The following is a 20113-nucleotide window of genomic DNA, read 5'->3' as shown; positions in this document are numbered from 1 at the left end:
TTGGGATGGAGGAAATACAAAGCAGCAAATGAGCTGTGATGTGAGTGTGTGTTTGTGTGTGTGTGTGTGACTGTGTGTGAGTGCACGCACAGATGTAGCCATCACAGAAGTACAACTTTTTACAGTGTTTTTGTTCTGTTCTATTTACTTTTATAGATTTGCAGATAATCTGTGTAACATTCAAGAAAGTCCCTCTTAAAATGGACTTTGCAGTTAAATTCAATATAGATTTAAGAAAGATGCAGAATGGTGAACTTCCATGATGACTATAACTCTGTGTGTCTGCGTGTATAGATATGGATGAGTGTATGAATGCCAAGAAGAGCATGTTTAACTCAAAATGTTATTTTCCCAATAAAAAAATAGCTGTGGATACTCATAATGGATTCCAAACAATTATTTATTGACCTAACTTTTGGACTGGTGTAGCCCCAATGGGTGAGTGATGAAAATGTCCAAACACCAATTTAATGCCTCAAAACATGCATTTTATTAAATAGACCAGAAAATGTCTTTCTTGCTGAAATCATCTGTGAGCAGCTGAAATAAATTTCCAGCTGCAGTCGAAATGGCTAAAATGAACTGCCTGAAAAATGAAAAAGCTAAAGATGAAAGATGAAAAATATAAAAGATGAAAAAGAAGCTGAAATGTGAGAGAGTTAAATGGTGACTGTGGCAGAAAGTACACAGAAGTGTAGCTGTGGAGTGTGTGGAGGATGATTGGAAGAATCTGTCCATTCACTTCAGCTGTAAATATTTCCTAAGAAAATGAATAGCTTATAAGAAATGGCAGAAAAAGCTTAATATAAGCAAAAGATACTCAATATATTAAGGTGTGTGTGTGTGTGCGTTGAAATGACAACTACGTCATATATTTGATTTGTTATTATGTTTAAAAGAGGAAGAGGTCATTGAATATTGAACTCCATAGAGTAGTTGAAAAGGTCTCTTAGGCAGAAAATTCAAAAAGTTAAAGTGAAATTTATTGAAATTGTATTGCATTATTGAGCTGCTGAGGTCACTGAATATATCACTGTTAAATTCTGACACCAGTATAATATCTGAAGAGCACAGACAAAAGCACACTAAGAATCATTCAAAAACTATAAAAGATTTCTTTAAAATACTGATTGATAGCTCAGTAGTTATGTGATCCATGAAACATTTTAATTTGTGCGTATTAAAAATATAATATCCTGAAAAGGGCAAAATATTGTATCAATGAGAAGAATAGAAACTAAATTGAACAGCTCAAGACTGAAAAACAAATAATGAAGACTGAAAAGAAAGAAGAAAGAAGAAGAAAAGAGTGCTCCATGAATCAGTATTCAAGTGCAACTGCATTTCAGCGTAACGCTCGTCTGTTTGTGCGATGGATCTTTGTTACAACAGATTTATTAAATAAGACACAGTGCGGGAACAAATGTCTAGTCATTTCAGCAGCTTCTTGTGTACGTGTTCACCCAGACGCTCACAGAAATGTTGATGTGCCAGGATGCAGTCAGGCAACACCTCCTCCCAATCCCATAACTCTCTGTACTCAGACTCTGACCTAAGCCCATTTCATCCTCTACTGCTACTTAGCAGCACGCAAAGACTGCGAGTCTTTCCTTGGTCTGTGTTCAGGTATTTGCATAAAAACATAATGAAAAGGACACATCCGTCCATTTTATTTATCTTTAGGAAATTTTGATGGTATTTTTGCACTATTATTATTTAAGAGTACAGATACCCCTCCCCCCTGCTGCATCCCCTCCAGCGTCATTCTCTGTGGTAAATCAAAACAGGAATGTCTTCTTTATTGTCTGTCTTTCTGATGAGCTTTGATATACTGCTGCCTCAAGCAATGGTTGGCAATTGGTAAGCTCCTAGAAGTAAATTTTACAAGCCTAAAGTTGCAGAGAGTGTGTTGCGCTACTGTGGTACGGCTGTTGATCTGAGGAGCTGCAGTGAGTTTATGGTTTGGATGCACGTCATGCAGGCTTTCAGATTCTTCTGTTTCAAGGCTGTGGAAAAAGTCATGGCAGTATTTTAATTCTGAGTTCATTTGAGTTATCGCTGATGATCTTACAGTTGACATAATCTGAATGATGGTTATGTTTAACCTCCCTCAAAGACTAAACTCCGTTCATCAGGTCAGAGGCTGTGTTACTGTTGCTTTTTCAACTCTCTGTGACTCTTCTCTTCGTCTGTCATCAAGACAGCTGACACCGAGCTGCAGATTAATTAGCTAGATACTTTTTGCTTCTGTCTCCCACACCCACTCCAAAGTAAATAATTCCACCAGCCAATTCACAGAATTATCATCCAATCAATCACTGCCTCCCAAATCTCCCAGTTGTCACAGCAGTCATTATTATTATTATTAATTGTCTGGGGTAGTGATTGTGAACATCTGTGTGGGGGATGCTTGATTCTCCACAGGCTGCAGGAATCCAGACCTCCTTTGGCCCCTAACTCCCTGGCTCACTCCCTTGCCAGCCTTCACTGCCTTCTCTCCTTCACCTCTTGCCCCCCCACCCCCACCCCCACCTACCTTCCTTATCTCACAGCTTCGTTTTGCTCTCTCCACTGGCTCTCTGTCTCCTACCCCTCTATCAAATTTGTGGCATATGCGCACATTCACACATAAACATATGTCAGCAACACAAAAGCCTGACTTGGCACCCATGGATTTTTTCTTTTATTCTCTTCTACCTGGAGAGAGTACAAAGGTACAAAGTGGAGCTGTGCATGCCATGTGAGGGCAGTTTTGCTCGCTATTTACGTAGAGAAAAAAAAGACTATAATAAGCTTTTGGCATGAGGATTCAGCATTTGGACTTCTGCACACTGCACTTCAATTCAAATCATTAAACAAAGGTGGTCATGGGTAATTGCAATGAGACTATGAGGATCTTATGAAATTCAACTGGAAAATAAATTATAAAATACGTCACCAATATGTCCTCTCAATCCAAAACTTCTGAGGTCTGAATAGGCATCAGTGCTGTACAAATAAAGTTCAACTTATACAAGTATAATAAAGCTCGTAGGGATAAATCTTGATGCTTTAAACTACATCATATAATACATTTAAATGTATCAAGTTGTTATATATTAATGATTGGAAGAACAGATCAACATCAAATACAATTTGTCTGAGTAGATTGATTCTACGGCTTTAAAGGGCAAGAAAGGTAATAAGAAGAAACAGTGGACCTGGGTGTGTTCAAAGGTAAACAATAAAAACTTGTGTCTACCAGCACCTCTAAAAACTGAAGTATAAAATCTGACAATTGTTTTATGGTTGGTTATTGTGGATCTATTGGGTTACAGTAATATGTAGTGAACTATTTCTTTACCAGGACCAGTAACTTTATCCAAAACATAGTCTGGAACATGACGGTCCTTTAAACATTTGAGTTTTACACTTTGGTTTTTGTATGGATTAAACACATTTAGTATAAAGTATTAATTGGTGCGTTTTATGGATAGGAGGACGTTTGCCCTCTTACAAAGTCGTCAAAGATGTTGTTTCCTCTTGTTTCCAGCCATCATATTGACCTAAGCTAACCAGCTGCTGACTCTAATGACATATTTACCATACAGATGTGAAAAAGTGTTTAGATTTATTATCTTGATCTAAAAGAAAAGCAAATTCCACTTTATCAGGTGTATGATTGAAAAAACAAAAAAAATATCAGAGGTTATTGTTGTCACACTTATGACTGACTCAAGCAGTCACCTCACATCTTTGATAAACAGCAATCCCTGCATTTTAAATTATTGAAAGTATTTTAGCACATATACAGGTTGGCAGTCCAGCACTACAATAGCTGTATAGCCTACGCTCTGCCCTGTGAGAGCTGTGTTTCTCCGGCTCTAGTGGGCACACAAAAGGTGAGTGGGAGTGGAGCTGTGGCACAAGCACCATCTGTCTCAGGCAGCACATTTCCACAGCTGTCCAGGGAGCAGTTGAACAGTTGAAAGTTCGGGCAGAGGCATTAATTTGCCCGACCAGTTCAGTCCTAAGTACCTATTGTTGCTCTTGCAGTACCAGACAGAATTTGTTTGGTCCCTGTGAAGCTTTCCGGTCCAGCGGAGGCAGTGCAGCAGAATGGCACGGAGCAACAGATCAGTAAATGGAGGGGATGTTGGCTGTGAAGTAAATGGCTCAGCAGGGTGTTGAGGAGCAGGCTGTAAGGCATAATGACCAAGCTGCAACCTACGGTGAACCAATTGTGTGTCTGTGGCTCGGTGTTTCTGTCATCGGGGTCCAAAGAGATGTGCTGGTAAAGCAGTGCTCCCTTGGTGTGGTTCGTTAGCAGTGCAGTCAGGCACTGACTATTCTAACAAAACTGTTATACTGAGTCACTCTGCAATAATAAATCAATACGGAGGATTGTTGAGTTAATTTACTGTGCTGTTGGACTGGTTTTCTCCTCTATGCGTGGTCATTTTGTCAAGGAACACTCTAAAATTATACCCACCATATAGGTTGCACATTAAAATCAGTAACTATGCAAATTCAAAATTCAATTTTGATTCTGGCTTACATCAACTCACACCGGTTGAAATTGAAGTGGTTTTATTGAGGCACATATAGCCTATAATTATATTGATAGGTTCTTAATATATATAATATAAGGACGCTTCAAAAATGAGATGATACATTTCAAGGTGCTATCCTTTGAAAATTAAGTCTCAATATAATTTCACTTCACATAGACTCCTGGATCTTTGCCATCTTACATCACAGTTTCTCTGATTGCCAGGCTATAAACTAAGCTAAAGAGCATACAGTAGTAAACATGTAGGTGGTAAAACTGCATATCTGTCCTACAGTTGTGCATCAATTTAACCCCCTCAAAAAAAGCTACAACTTGATCTCCTCAAGGTGCCTCTGTCTTAAAGCTCTGTCTCTGCTTTTGGGGTTGATTACACAACCTGTGTTATGATTTCATTACCATAAATTGTGAGAATGGCACCATACGCATATTTTCCATATTAAACAGTAAGGCTGTGTATTTTGGCTGCAGCTGAGGTGAGTGCACAGATTAGAGCTAATACTTTTCATCTGGCAGAAAAGCAGATGATCTTTTCATTGGCCAGTCAGAACGTCTGGACAGGGATGGTGCAGCTGGAGATCTGACTGGACAGAGATGAGCTTGTGATCTCTTGATAATGATAGCAGTGCATCACAGATAACATTTGTTTGTAGAAGCTACTGTTTTACCAAAAAAGGCAATGTTTTCATACGTGTTGACATCCATAGTCATCTATTCTTTGTATATTGTGTCTTAAATTCCCTGGCTGCCACAACACTCACTCCATTTTATTTTCAGTCCCCCCTATTCTGTCCTTTTCCTGTACCTGTGATAATAAGTTTCTCTCCAGGCATTTGACACGTGGATAGTCAGGGGTGGTATGAAATGACTGTGTGATGGATTTGTCCATTAAAGCAAGCTGAGCTAAAACCTGCAGAGTCCCTCTGGCTGTCTTTCTGTCTGATTTTCTATGTTTCCCTCCCTCCCTCTCTGTCTATCTTTTTCCTTTTTAATACAGACGGACCCACAAAAACACTCACACACAAAACACACCACTCACTATTTCCCTGCTGTGAGCGACCAGCTGTAACATTTACTTGCTTTTAGCAAGAATAATACACCTTTTATGTAAACAGAAGTGATCTTATTATTAAAACAGTGAGTCATTTCAGGTTTGTATGGCTCACTTAGTAACAGAGCACCCCTACCTACAGCACTTACTCAAACCTCTAAGGCCATGTCTACCTCTAAAGATGTTAGCTGTGGGATTTTCATCTGTAATGCATTTTTGTATTTATTTAGTTTGTAATAAAGCTTAACTGCTACATATCCTTACATAAGAAATGATCCCTTTGAGAACATCTGTAAGAAAGTAAGCCAAATCAAGAACTGTTCCTGCTTTCTCTTATAGTTTCTCGGCTGAAAGTGCCGGCCTGGTTCACAGCTGAGGCATCCAGCTGAAGTCATTTGTTTTCAGAGTGACACTGACAACACCCACACTTTGCCAAAGTCCTTTTTGCAGCCTCAAAATGCCATTCAGTTGGCTTTCATGGACACTTTCTTGGATCCTAACTGACAAAGGGTCCAAATGGATGTTACATTAGCTCCAGTGCCATGCAGTAAAGGTGCAAGTTTCTTCCCTGCACCCTGCCAAGTAAGACACATGCGTGTTTGACTTTGACTTGGGAAAGTAAATGAGATCATGACTAGGTATTCACTGTAATCCAATATTTATGGAACATTTATCGAGCAAAACCTGAGAGGGGTAGGAATGGGCACTTACAGCATGGAAGCATGGTTTTAAGAAAGACAGTTGACAAGCCGCCCATATGCAGAGATGTTAGCATCCTATATATAGAAAAAAAAGGAACAGTAAAAGACAGCAGCTGGACACTAGAACATAATGGAATAAATAGCTCTAAAATGATGAAGTTGCTCCTGAATTACTGTTATCTAAGTTTGAGAGAGCCACGAGAGTTTCAGAAAAACCTCAAGGAATATAACTCAAACACTGCCTGTCATGGGCTTTTAGATTAACACAATTATCAGCTCCATCCATGCAGCACTTTACAGAGCACCGCTCAAGCTCTTATCTCTAGCAGTCAATTATAAACACTCAATTAGTCATTTTGGAGGGTCTGAATGAGACTGACCCTTGATGAGTACTAATCTAATTTCCATATTTAAAGTATGCCTAATGCTCTGTCTACACCTTAATTTCTCAGTGGTGGATATTATCTACTTTGCTTTATTTGTTACCCATAAACAGACAGACGGACAGGAGAAGAAGAAAAAGGTGAATAGAGTCTGGTTAAAACACTGAGAATTATAATTAGATATTTGGTGCTGCACAGTGTGGTAGTCTACGGTTTAGTCTCTCAAGCACAGATAAATAAAACGCATACTAAATCAGTACAGCTCCTCTGCAGGGAAACAGCCTTCTGCTGGACATCAGCGCCCTCTAGCGAACGGTCCTTTCACTCGGAGGAAGTGACGTCAGCTCATATTCCGACCAATCAGCGGCCGCGGTACGAAATTCGAACGTCAACTCGCTGGGAGGCGGATAAAGTGAGAAACGAATGCTACTTTTTGCTGCCTAATTTAACGATAAATGGCTTTTTTGGAGGCTTTAATTCACGTATCAACTAATTTGGCCATAAACGCATGCTGGTAAGTTGCTTTCGTATGTAACATTTTAACGCAACTCCAGGAGACTGTTGGACTAACGTTTATGTCATCTAGCATGCTAACTTGCGTGCTAGCAGGTTAGCTTCGGTGTTTTGTTTTGCCACACCATCATCATCGTCATGCTGCGCTGTTGATCGGCTACACAACGTAAAACCACTTTGAACAAAGATCTCGAGTCATGGCGAAAGAGCGGGCCCAGAAGAAGTCCTTCCAGCAGAGTCTGGAGGATATCAAGGGCAAGATGAAGGAGAAGAGGAACAAACGGCTGGCCAGTGCCTCGGCTCCAAACAGAGGACGGCCCAGAAAGATAAACAAAAGCAGTGGTGAGGAAATTAAAGCACAATTTGAACGGAAACAGTTAAAGCTCATTATTTTTTCCACAGTTAACTTTATTCACTTGTAAAATGCAGGAGGTGTTGATACGGAAATGGGATTTTAGCCTCAAACAAACACGTGTTTTCTCTCAGGCACTGCTTCCACACACACCATCCTGATGGGTGTCCAGCAGAACAACAAGTCGCTGGCCGTAGCCCTCCAAGCTGAGAAGGAAAACGTAAGGCAAGCCAAAGCAGTGATCCTGCAGCTGAAAAGAGAGCAACAGGCTCTGTTCCTTCACCTCCTTCTGCTCAAGAGGAAGCTCAAGGAGCAGGAAGCTCTGGCAGCGACTGTTTCAGAGGTACAGTTTGGAGACCCGGTGCTTATTTTTCTGCACATCCAGTCAATGTTTCATCTTAGAGGGGCTTCTGGGTTTTACGATGAGTGATCAAAATATGTAAAATTATTAACTATTAAGTCATTGTAAAAAGGATGATATTTTGTTTCTTTTTAATTTAGATGAAACCCACCAACATGCCGGCTGAGCCACAGCACCATATAAATTTGACAAGGTAACTTTATATCAAAAATCTACCACAGAAAATTTCCTGGAAATGTCCTTTATCAAGATTTTAAGATGTTTCTTTTTGATTTTCAGGAGAAAGCGGGTCAGCCAGAGCACTGATGAGCCCACAGTGTGCAATTTCTCACCAATCTCTGCTGGTACACACACAATACAACAATAACACATATCAATAGGATTGATCATAACTACAATTGATTCCCGTTGTTTGATGGCTCAGAGTTTTTTAAATGTAGCCTGCTCTTTAGATCACTCTACGATAGCTGTTGTGCAAAGTTAACAGTGTTAAGAAACTGTTGCATTTATTGTAATGTCAAAATTAAGTTGTTGTTTATAATGTTGATTTTTGTCTTTTGTCACAGAACATGAACCCTCTGAAAAGAGTGGACAACATGAAGGTGACAAGCATGCACGTTTACCATCTACAGTGGGTGTTCGGCGTCGGCATACAGAGAGGAGAAGCAGGAGAAGATCTGGGCGTGTGTGGGAACAGAGGTCATTCGCTGAGGGGGACAACACTGCAGGATTGGGGGCGTTGGTAGCAAGTCCTATTCTCAGTGACGATCCAAATCCAAACCAGCAAACACCAGAACCAGAAATGGCAGATCCCATTGATAATGAGGAGTTTCATCACTCTACTCCTGAACCTGTTCCATCTAAAAAGAACAATCAACCCCCTAAGAAACAAGCCCAGCAGCAGCAGCAGCAGCCCCGCACCAAACCAGAACCGGCTGGGCGGAAACTTGAGAGAGGCCGCAGGGCAGAGCGTGCCCCATTAAAGAAACCATGGGAGAATCCCAAACCCAGAGCCCGCTCCAAGAGTCGGGACCGTTCAGCCACACGTTCTAAAACAGCACCTGCAACACAGAGCAATAAGCTCAACACCTCGCTGGGATTTAATGATACGTTTGACTTTGACTGTGAAGAGAAGATTCACATCACGCCCTTTAAGGCAAAGGCAGAGGACAGTCAGGTGTCCACGCCCAGCAGCACTAAGGCCCCAGGAAAAGGACAGGCCCGAACTGAAGCATTACCTGTCGCTTCCAAACAAGATGACTCCAGCTCGTCATCACCATCTTCTGAATCAGAGGACAGCCTGTATGTCCCCCGAAAGACCAAGAGGAGGCAGACTTTGACTGACAAGACCAAAGTGATCACCACCCGAAGAGGACGGACCTCTGAAGTTAGACGGAAAGCAAACATCCCTCCAAAACGGGAAATCTCAGGTGACACTTTAGACTTGTCCCTTAAACTCCTCCAACTTCACATTTCATTTTATACCTTTTATAAGAGAAGGTAAAGTGGTTATGATTAAACCATTTATTGCTCTGTTTTGTGTTTTACAGTCTTTAGAGACGAGGAGTCAAGTCCTAAGGCTGCAGAGACTGGAAAAGAAGAAGCTCATCACCATCAGTCCCCCGACTCCAGCTTCTTTAACAGCCCTAACCCTGTGGGGACGGAACAGGAAAATCACCAAGGTGAGAACATATCCTGAAACAAGTCAACTTTATGTTAGTCATAATGGTGTAATGGTGTTCATGTTCTTATGCCACAGGGAGACTGAGAAAACGTTGTCCCGATATGTATTGACTCCTGAGTATTTAGGCAGTAGTAATACGCAGCTTCATAACAGGTGTAGGGATGGGAATTTATGAATGTATTGATCTTACAGGTATTACTGATTCTGCTCGTCACTTCCTTCGTCCATTTTTATTTTGTAGTGTAGAAACTAAGTACTGTAGCATAGTACCATAATCTCGTTGAATGACAAAATATGTCATGAAACTAACAGACCTGAGGTTATCTAATAGCTAGCATGTAAATATTAAGAAAATTGTTGAAAGTCTATTCTTGGGGCTTCAATGCAGTTTTTGACAATGAGTGAATTATCTAATGAAGGGTCTAATTTGTGAATTAAAGGTGGTCAATGTGTTTGTTCATCTAGGCCTGTCGGAGCCTCACAGGGAGGTTATGGAGAAGGACTGTTTGCTCCCTGTCAGCCCTCTGGTTGAAGCCGAGATGATGAGAATAGACAGCGTCTTATCCAATTTTGGAGATTCCTCCTGCGATGCACCACCGCTTTTACCCCACCAAACGCCTCACAGGATCAAGACGTGCAAGAAACGTAAGTCTATTGTCACTTTCCAGACTTGCTTGTCCAAATGAAATTTCACTTATTGACCACTAAAAGCTCTGTCACTATAAGCGAACACTCAAGATGCCTGGTTAGATGACATTGTCATTGTATTATCACTTCTCCATGCCCTCATTGCACTCTGTGTTTTTAGTTTTTCACTGGTGTATGCACAATATTCACAACTCTTGTTTCCTTTTCTCTTTCCTGTGCATCATCACACCTTCCATCACGTTTCTGCAGGTGGGCTTGGTATAAGAACAGCAGGGCGGGGCTTGAGTCTGTGTGATGTGACCAATCTGTCCCCTGCAGCCAGTCGCAAGTTCTCTGACGCCCGATGCTCAACCCCTGTTCCTGCTCGCAAGCGGCGCTGCACAATGGTGGTGGACTACAAGGAGCCCTCTCTAAACGGGTAAGTTCACGTCAATGCTGCTCGGCTGGCTTTTTTTTTTTTTTTTTTTTACTTTTTCACTATGAATGCTGAACAGTTATCTTCTGTTGACAGGAAACTCCGTCGTGGAGACAAGCACACAGACGTGCAGTTCCTACGTTCTCCCATTTTCAAGCAGAAGTCTGGCAGGAGGTCTGTGCAGAAATCAAGGAACTCAATGAGCCAGCAGCCATTTGAGAAATACAATGAGTCATTTGTTGGATGCCGCTGAGAGCAGCTACCTTGTTTTGAGAGTTCTCTGCTTTATATACAGGTTTAAGAAGTGATCACTCTCAAGCCTGGGTTTCCTGACGTTATGTGACATGTAATGAGACTGTGACCAGTTTTAGATTTTTATGTGTGTGTGACTGATTCACATAAATGTATATGTTTATGGTCTTTCTTTTCTCCATTTCTACTCTTTATCTCTGAGTAAATGTAGTAGTGGCTACTTTCCGGAGGATCACATTTTATAATTGTATGTCATCTTGCTTACACTTGTTTTTTTTAATGAAATACTGAATATGAGGACATATTATTGTTGTCTAATAAATTACAGTTCATGTTTTCCTTTTTATTGCATCTTCTGCTGTATGATGTGACAATAAACTTAATTTTGTCACTTACTGTATCGTGTTGTATAAGTTAACGTTAATGGATACGGTGTTGCCATTCATGTGTGGCTGTGGCACTAGAAAACAGGTCGGAACTAGTCAGAGGGTCGGTGGTTTGGTCCCTGGTCCCCTTGGTCTGAAACTTGAAGCGCCCTTTGTGCTGAACCCCAACTTACCCGATTGCTGCTCCATCCTTATACAGTAAGTGCAGTCAATGTACCATGCCACTCTTGAATGTTAATTCTAAATCTTTTGTTGGTGTGAATGAGAAATTACAACGTCCCTAATTATTAGACCCGAGCAGCTCCGTTAAAAAGGAAGCACAGAACACTGCTTCCTGTTCTTTTTTTTTACAAGTAAAAAACTTTCAAGTGCACCCTGGGAAAATTGTTGAAAAATTGAGTTGAATGAGTACAGACACTGTTAGCCTCACTTCTGTTTTATTCAGTCTATAAAATAGGCTAATACTATGTCATTAAAACCAGTTGTACAAAGAGCATGAAATAATTTTTCCAGACATATTACAAAATGTATTTTTTCCTAAGGTTTGAAAAGTACAAACACCTTTTTACAAAACGGCAAAACTACATAGTATTGCACAATCTTCATTTATCTCCAAAGTATAAAGTTATCAATCTCCATCTGCAGGACAAAAATAAGAAAGAATAAATTAACCTTGTCTTAAGCATAATTCTTTTAAATTACAGCACATAAATAAGAATAAACTCTAGATAATTAAATTAGTCCTTAGTCAACAGCGGTAATTTATATGTCAAACAAATTCTGAAGAAAAGAAGAAGCTCTCATTTATGTTTACTAATACTTGGAAAAATAAAAGTGCATTTTGATAGTCAAACAGCCCTAGGTGGCTTATACAAAAAAGAAGACTTTTTAGTTCTGAAAGAGAAAATATATGTTATATACACATTTAAAATATACAGTGGGTATAAGTGCTTTAAAATAATTAAAATCTGTACAAATTTAAAGTATGTATTCCTCTTTTGGCAGGATGAACTCATCACAGACAAACTTTGACCTCATCGGTGGCGCGCACGCTCACAGGAACAAGATTAAATACGACAGGAAAATCTGATCTCTCAGTCACGGTTTCCTCGAAGGTAACACTTGTGCAATGACTTCACACACAGTTGATGTCATTGCTGCTCACAACATCTCTACCTGAGTCAACTGAGAGGAGGAGGGGGAGGCAGGCATTCATGAAAGAAAAGGAGAGAGGAGATGGAGAGACACAAAGTAAGGTGTGTGGAGAAACTTCGATCAGCTGTCTTCCCGTGGTGCTTGTCAACGTCTAACACAAACCAGAGCAGAAGCTTTCTGCTCTGCTCAATATGTATCACTTTTACACCTTCCACTGTCCTTTCTTTCCTTGGCACCCTGGGATATCTGATGAAATACGAAGACACAGCGCTTCTTTTGTTTCCCATCAGCAACAGGCTCGCAGGTCGTCGATGAGGCCTTCCCTTGTGGCCTTGTCTTTCAGTGTAAATATCAGTCTAAGCTACTGATTCAGGATCTGGGCCTGCATACAACCACCTTTAAAACAGGCCTGATCTGAGACCCGTGTGCACGTTTTACATTAAGATATGTTTCTCAAAGCGATCTGCTCCAGAATCAGTAGTCCTACTCTTGGCTTGTGTGTACTCTCCGCTGTCACTTGCATTACTTACAACCTTGACAGTCCAAGGGCCCTCTCAGCCTCTGTTGTGGGGAGGAGAAACTCTGTCCTCTCGTCTACTTCTCGATGAGGCCCGCTTCTTTGATCTTGGTGTAAAAGAATTTCTCCAGCAAGTTGGCACACTTGTAGTACTCGCTCTCCGGAGGGTTATATTCACGACAATTGGTGAAGATGCGTTGCATGTCGGCCATGAACAGCTTGCGTGTTGTGTAGTACCTGCTCTTCAGACGCTCGCTCATTGTCTTGAGGTCTGTTTGGAGAAAAAAATAAGTGAAATGTAATTTCTGCTTCTTCTTTTTTATTTTCTTTGCAATGTCTGTCTCTCTTTTATTATTTATTATAAAGCCTGATCTTGAAGTGTCTCACTTGACCTTGTCAGCTTTACTCATGTGAAAACATACCCATGGGGAAGCGAATCACTTGGTAGTACCCAGGTGCCTCTGTTTTCTTCACAGGCTCCATGAAAGGCCAGGCGTTCGGGTGACTCTACAACACAAAGACCAGTCTTGTTAGAAACTATTGTGTATTGGTGTTAAGACCAGTCTTATTGGAAACAGGTGTGAAAACGTATTAAAGGCACTTTGAGTGTATATGTTTGTCGGTCCTTCACCTTCACATGCTGGAGGATCGTCTTCAGAGTGCTGTACAGTTGATCAGGGTCTTTCAGTTCTTTCCTGAAGTAGAATAAATACAGAATGCAAAAACATCACAACTGTAATAATGATAAATTATGGCGCTAGAGTAAGGATAAAAGAAATTAAAATATTTGTTCATATGCAATTCATATGAGCTATTTTCCCATCCCATTGACGCAAATTGTTCCCATGCTTCTGTCTTAACTTAATGAAAAAGTGCAGACAGTGTGAGAGTCTCTTCCTATCATTGCTGACCTTAGAGATCTAATTATATTTCTGCCAACTAGTCTTCAGTCCCCAATTTAGAAATTCCACTTCTTGCCAACATGGAGAAAACATTGGCCAAGTCATTTGGCGAAGCAACGCAAAGATACTCTTAACATCTTTCCCAGTAGGGTCACACTTACCCTTTGCCTACAGGTTTCCAGCCAGTTTCACCTGTTAATATAACAAAACCAAGATTAGCCTCATATTTAACACTGAAATTGTGTTGAGGAACTAAATGTTGATGTGAAATACTTTAAGATAGACGAGTGCCATTTATTGTAAAGTCCATATAAGTGACTTACGTATGCCAGGAATGCTTTCTATGGGAATCTGCCGAACTCCTTCCTTAAAACAGGAAAGTCCCGGATAGACTTTTCTGATCTGAGCCTGCTTCCTCTCTATCAGCTTCTTAATGATCTGACAGAGACAGATGAGAGTGGATTTAAAAAAAGTTAGTACAAGTTATTACAGGGACAGAGAGAGATAATAAGTCTTCATTTAAAATTTAAACACCCACACACCTCCTTCTGCTTCTTGATAATAACAGAGAACTCTGTGTAGGGGATACTGGGGTTGAGTTCACAGCCCATGAGTGTGGCTCCCTCATAGTCCTTGATGTAGCCCACATACTTGGCCTTGGGGACTTTGATGTCCTTTGAGAAACCCTGAGAGGGAGGAAAAGATGTTTGTTTCCCTGCAGTGGTCTACAAAGGGCCACTGAAACCACAGAAAAAACTAGCCCATTCAAAAAACACCCATCTTATTTTTCATGTAAGATGAAATCCAAATTCCAGAACAAATGCTGCCAAATGTAATTCAACATGTCAGTATTGTAAAACACAACAGACTGCAGCAGCAACTGTTCAGACACATAGATTAACATCAGACATGTAAGAGCATCATTAGGTAAGTGGTAGGTTTTATCTAATGATTAATAATAATGTGATATGCATGCATCATTCGTATTAATGGACCAAACGTTACCTGTTTCTTGAAGTAGCCAATAGCATACTCATCAGCATACGTGAGGAAGTTGAGGATTTCATGCTTAATGTGATATTCCTTTAGGTGGTTCATCAAATGGGTCCCATAACCCTGCAGCCACACAGCCACAAACAAGGCAAAGGTCAAAAACTGACCAATCAGACTCAACGCACTACACCAAGCTGACGAGCAGGGACCTCTCTCTCACCTTGACCTGTTCGTTGGAGGTGACGGCACAGAAGACGATTTCTGTAAAGCCCTGTGACGGAAACATCCGGAAGCAGATCCCTCCGATCACACGGCCATCCTTGATCAGCGACAACGTCTTGTGCTTCCTGTCATTGAAAAAGAAGAGTTCAAGTCACCTCTACTACATCTCGGACTGTGACTGTGATGATGCAGCGGCGCGGCTCCACTCACGGGTCAAAGACCAGCCGGGTGATGTACTCCTTGGGCATACGGGGAAGCTGGTGGGAGAAGACGTTCTGAAGGCCGACGAGCCACATCAAGATCCTCTTATTGGGCTTCTGGTTTAGGGAGTTCCCGATGACGTGGAATTCAATCACCCCACGCCGCTCCTCTAGACGGGCCGCTTCATCACGAGCAGAGTGAGCTGACAGCAGACTGGTCTGCACCGGAAGGAAGGTATATGATCATGATTATCACCTACCTTTACTCCAATCATCAACATTTTCATCAAAACTGCTTACTAGTTTTGATCTTAATTATATTCATAGGTCTGTGTGGGACAGATTACTTCTTTTTAACATAGTTACATAACAGATCAGATCAAATCTGTTGACAGCCCGAGCATAGATTTCAGTTATTATTGTTTTTCAAAGTGAGCTCATGCACATCTCTAAGAAGTCTTGGCGACAGGTGCGTACGAAAAAGCAGTAGACCAAAAACAGAAAAAAGATTCCCACACACTGTAAAACTAGCATGAGGACTTTTAAGGAAGTAAAGTCCTTATGCAAGTTTTACAGTGTGCAGGAATCTTTTTTCAATTGTTGTTATTTAAAAATGACTGTCTTTATTATCTCCTTTAATACATTTACATTTCTAACTTATGTAAAAAGGGACACACAGTTAACGTAATTTCTTGATGTTTTCTGCTTTTACCTCAGGAATAGCAGCAGGGTCGGTGATGGTTGCCATGACTTCATTGATGAGATCCATGGGGATGTCACCCACCACCCTGGGTCTCTTGTTCTCCTCATGGGGAAGGGGTTCGGAGGGTTTACGCTTCTCTCCAGCTATAACCGTGCATGGAGAGAGAGGAGGTTACAAATCATCATCTTGTGTCTTTTGACCAGTGAAGTGAAATCCAAACAAGAAGTTAACCAACATCTCCATGTGTTGTTATTACCTATGCATGACGGCAAAAATGCCTCATGAAAATGTGAACATAACGCAAGGTTAACTTCACCCTGGTTCTTATTGTCTCCCGGTGGCGATTAAGATGTTATGTAATAACATGGCAGCATTGTGATCTTATGAGTAATTGCAGGTTTGAATGTAACACCTGGGTTTGGCTCCAACACAGATGCTGTTTTCCTGGCTGGACTGACACTCCCACAGGAGGACGGATCCACCGACACAGGGCTGGTGCTGTAGTACAATGGCCTGGCCACAGGGGGCGCACTGATGACTGTGAAGCAACAGGAAGGACAAGTAGAGTAAGAGATCATGTTGTTGTTGTTGTTGCAGCATTTCTCTCAGAAGGCTCAAGAAACGAGTCAAACTTTGTATGGGTTTGGGTGTGTGTTTCTGTTGCGCCTGTGAGGGTGTGTGTTACCTGTGTGTATAGGGATCTGCCCTCCTGCCAAGAAGTCTTGGCTCCAGATGGGAGAGCTGTGGCTGTACACCTCCTCCTCCAGCATAGACAAGAACCTGAGCCAAAGGAAAAACAACAAGCACAACTTTACTATGTTAAAAAACAAAAATGTTATCATCAAGTATGCTTGTGTGACCACTATGTGGTTTGACGCTAAGAATATGCTGCACTCGTGGTGTATGAGTGAGTGGTTGTGGTTACTCCTGTGTTAGAGCGCAATCTCATTGTTTCTGTATGTGTGTTTTTTCTTACTTAGGAAAGTGTGTGAGAATGAGTGTGCGTTTCTCGGGCGGCAGCTTGTCCTTCTCCTGCCTGGCCTGCTCCAGCAGCTGTTTCCTCATCACAGTGAACACCGAACGCAACAGCGTCCGGCCGAAGATCTGAGTGGTCTCGTACCGGGGTAGACTGTCGCAGAACTGAGGTACATTGCAGTAGCAGAGCCATCTGTGGTGAGCACACAACACACAACAACATGAGTGCAACTGCGACGGTAAACGGGTGTGATGCGTGGTGACAGGTTAATGTGCTTGTGCTGTTACCTAGTGTAGTTGGCTTTGTATCCGGCTGCGTCGTCATTGGGTACCCTCTGGCGCCTCTGGGAGGGCGTCTCCAACTGCCAGTAGTTGATCTGGTTGAGAAACATCTTTGCGAGTTCCATGATTGTTTGACGTTCTTTAGACGGTAGGTGGCTGAATTTGTACTGGACAAAATTGTTCACCCCCTATTTGAGAAAGACACGGAACAAGAGAATTTACAAATTATAGTAGGGCACAGTAAAAGAGTGTTATTGTAGGGGTGTCAGACTCATTTAGTTCAGAGGCCACATACAGCGCAAATTGATTTTAAGTGGGCTGGATCAGTAAAGTAATATAATACATACGTATATATAATATAACCTATAAATAATGAGAACACTAAATTTCCCCTTTCTTTTAGTGCAAAGAAGTAGGCTAAGATGTTTACAGTTAATGAACTATCCTTTTACAAAACATATTATGAACAAGATGAAATTCCTTGAGAAACACAAGTGCAATTTCACAGGCCGTATGTTTGACACCCCTGTATTAAAGTGTGTAAACATGTAATCACCTGCTCAATGCTGGGCTTTTCAAATGGAGGACTCTCCTGTGCTTCTAACATTGGCTTACCCATCTGTAGTATAGATTTCCTCAGCAGCTGAAATAGATACAGAAAAGGAGTGTGTATGTTTTTTGCTTGTACACAATGCAGGTTGTAAAATGGTGTGTCTGCGTGTTGTAACTGTTTTAGGCTTACTTTGAAGAGGGAGAAGTAGACCTGCTTAGTGTCAGCGTCCTCCTCTTTGTGAACGCACGTGTAGAGATACTCCACATCCAGGACAATACCTAGAAGTCTGTTCATTTCCTCCTCCGAAACGTTTTCTAGATGGGTCACATGATCACCTGGGAGATGGGTAACAAGAGAGTTTGTTCATCCACCAGCAGCACTTCAAATACTACATCTCTAACTCGTGCTGCTGTCTTTTTTTTTTTATTTTTTTTTTTTACTTCTGTCCAAGTCACGCTGACTTACCCAAAGTGTGGGAGCAGCTCCGGCATGGCTCCTGCAGGTTGACTGCGTTGGACTGCTGGTCAGTTCGTGGGGGGGTCGGAGGGGGGTTCTGACTTTTCCAGCCGTTACACTTACAGGCTCCCTCGGCCTAGTAAAAACACAGTTTAAATGAATGATTGTAGATTTATACTCAAGTGTTTTAGAGTCACTGATGCCGGTTTTAAGGTAAAATTATATTTCCTGACAGTGATAGGTTATCAGTCACTTGCACGGTTTTATCTGCTTTCTAATTGGTCAGATCTGCGCCTAAAAAGTAAAGAGTAAACTTCCTGTATGTTTACCACAGCAGCACACAAACATCTTAAAACTTGGCAAGGCCTCTCAGGTTAATGGGGATCTGTTATGACTGACTTTGTTCAGTGTGAGGAGGCGGGGTCAGGAGGCCTGTCACCATCAGCTGGAGGTGCTGCACTGAGCATGCGCGGTGAAACAACAACAAACTCCGCCCCCTCCTCCCAGCAGCTGTCACCCTGTCAAAACAAAGACCCCGTCCCTCTCTGCGGATCATACCCTGCATAAACCCAATAAATGCTCTCCATTTAGCGCCGAGCGTTGACAGGCGGCGGAGGAACACTGTGAAATTTCCCGTGGAAAAGCGTATGAACGCGTTTCTGCGCACACACACACACACACACACACCCCGGGATACAGCCCCAGTGCTCACAACACAGCTACTCCCAAGCTCCAACGCCAAGCCAATGTTTACGTTCACCAACCCCCCACCTTGACAGAAACATAGTAACACTGTAAAACCAGCAGGCAGTATGCAGCTGGAAGCCCTCCGGCATAAAGGTGCCACGGTAAAAAAATAAAAAAATAATAATAATCGCTTTACCCAATAGAATTTTGATATTGCCTTTTCAATAATTGGTTCGTGCATGCAAAATGAAAAAAAAAAAAAAAAAAAAAAAAACGAAGTGCGGCAATGGCTTCCTTTGCTGCGCTTGCATTTTGTAAACTATTGCAACCGCGCGCAGGCTTCGTCAAAAATACGCCCTCAAACCACCCTTCCTGAAAAGTCACCGATGTGCAGACATAGCATACTTTGCAGGATGAATACACCCCGAGTTTTTCCAGTTTCTTCGGCCGAGGTGAGGAGCGGAGTTGCGCCTTCTTCACGGCGATACGTGCGGATCCTCCAGCGGCGCCGGAGCCCTCCGTCCCCCCGGCTCCAGGAGCGGCCGGAACCGAGCCCGCAGCTCCGATGGCCGGCGAACCCTGCTGAATCCCCGCGCTGTCGGCCATAATTCACACCGAACCCCGACGGGACCCCCGGCCCGGGAAAAAATCGCTCAGCCGTCAGCTCTATTCCACAAGCGGAGGATCAGACATGGCGCTCATCCTTATTTTCAATTTCTTACTGTAGGCCCATTTTCCTCCGCTAGGGGACTGAGATGGGATAGGCCAATTCCACTACAATTCAGAGAGGAGAGGTCACAAAATGCAACCATTTATAGCAAAATTTCAAGGTCAAATGTAATGGAAAAGTGTGGCTTGCGGAGCCGTGTCCACACAGTGACTGGTGGATCGTGATCATGTCATGCAACACAGAGAATTACTGGAATTAATAACAATAACCACACACAATAACATGTGTTTTTTATATTAACATTAATATCACAAAGAGAAGCCCACATGGCATCTTGACAAAATTAGACAAATACTATCAGGATTTTGTGTGTGTATGACTCATACAGAAAATTTGTTATAACTGTAGGAGACAAAACATGACAATAAAGACAGTTAAAAATATATTGTTTTTAAATTACTGCCCATGGAAAGTCCTTGAGAAAATATCCATGCACACACATA

At 41.8% G+C, this 20113-nt stretch overlaps 2 protein-coding genes across 3 annotated transcripts; one reads left to right on the top strand and one right to left on the bottom strand.

The window, feature by feature from the left end:
- Positions 1-7394: 7394 nt before the first annotated feature.
- sgo1 (shugoshin 1) lies at positions 7395-10910 on the top strand (the record flags this gene model as incomplete). Its single annotated transcript, XM_083981533.1, has 9 exons — positions 7395-7539; positions 7684-7892; positions 8051-8103; positions 8190-8254; positions 8477-9340; positions 9461-9592; positions 10060-10239; positions 10492-10660; positions 10754-10910. 9 exons carry the CDS (start codon positions 7395-7397, stop codon positions 10908-10910), a joined length of 1974 nt encoding a protein of 657 aa, XP_083837659.1.
- An 830-nt stretch (positions 10911-11740) lies between these two features.
- kat2b (K(lysine) acetyltransferase 2B) lies at positions 11741-19642 on the bottom strand. Of its 2 annotated transcripts, XM_083982375.1 has the most exons (18): positions 19346-19642; positions 18263-18389; positions 17987-18132; positions 17801-17887; positions 17251-17432; positions 16964-17155; positions 16673-16767; positions 16400-16525; positions 15997-16130; positions 15295-15503; positions 15083-15209; positions 14875-14985; positions 14412-14555; positions 14193-14307; positions 14031-14061; positions 13599-13662; positions 13390-13474; positions 11741-13238 (listed from the first exon to the last, which is right to left on the bottom strand). In XM_083982375.1, exons 1-18 carry the CDS (start codon positions 19544-19546, stop codon positions 13045-13047), a joined length of 2370 nt encoding a protein of 789 aa, XP_083838501.1. In that variant the 5' UTR covers positions 19547-19642; the 3' UTR covers positions 11741-13044. The 2 variants fall into 2 exon arrangements, with proteins under 2 accessions (XP_083838501.1, XP_083838502.1); XM_083982376.1 differs by lacking the exon at positions 14875-14985.
- Between the last annotated feature and the right edge of the window lie 471 nt (positions 19643-20113).

The sequence above is a fragment of the Trachurus trachurus genome (assembly GCF_905171665.1).
Source record: "Trachurus trachurus genome assembly, chromosome: 11".
Classification (NCBI taxonomy): Eukaryota; Metazoa; Chordata; class Actinopteri; order Carangiformes; family Carangidae; genus Trachurus; species Trachurus trachurus.
The sequence above is the reverse complement of the archived record's forward strand: the minus strand, read 5'-3'. Positions and strand labels throughout refer to the sequence as shown.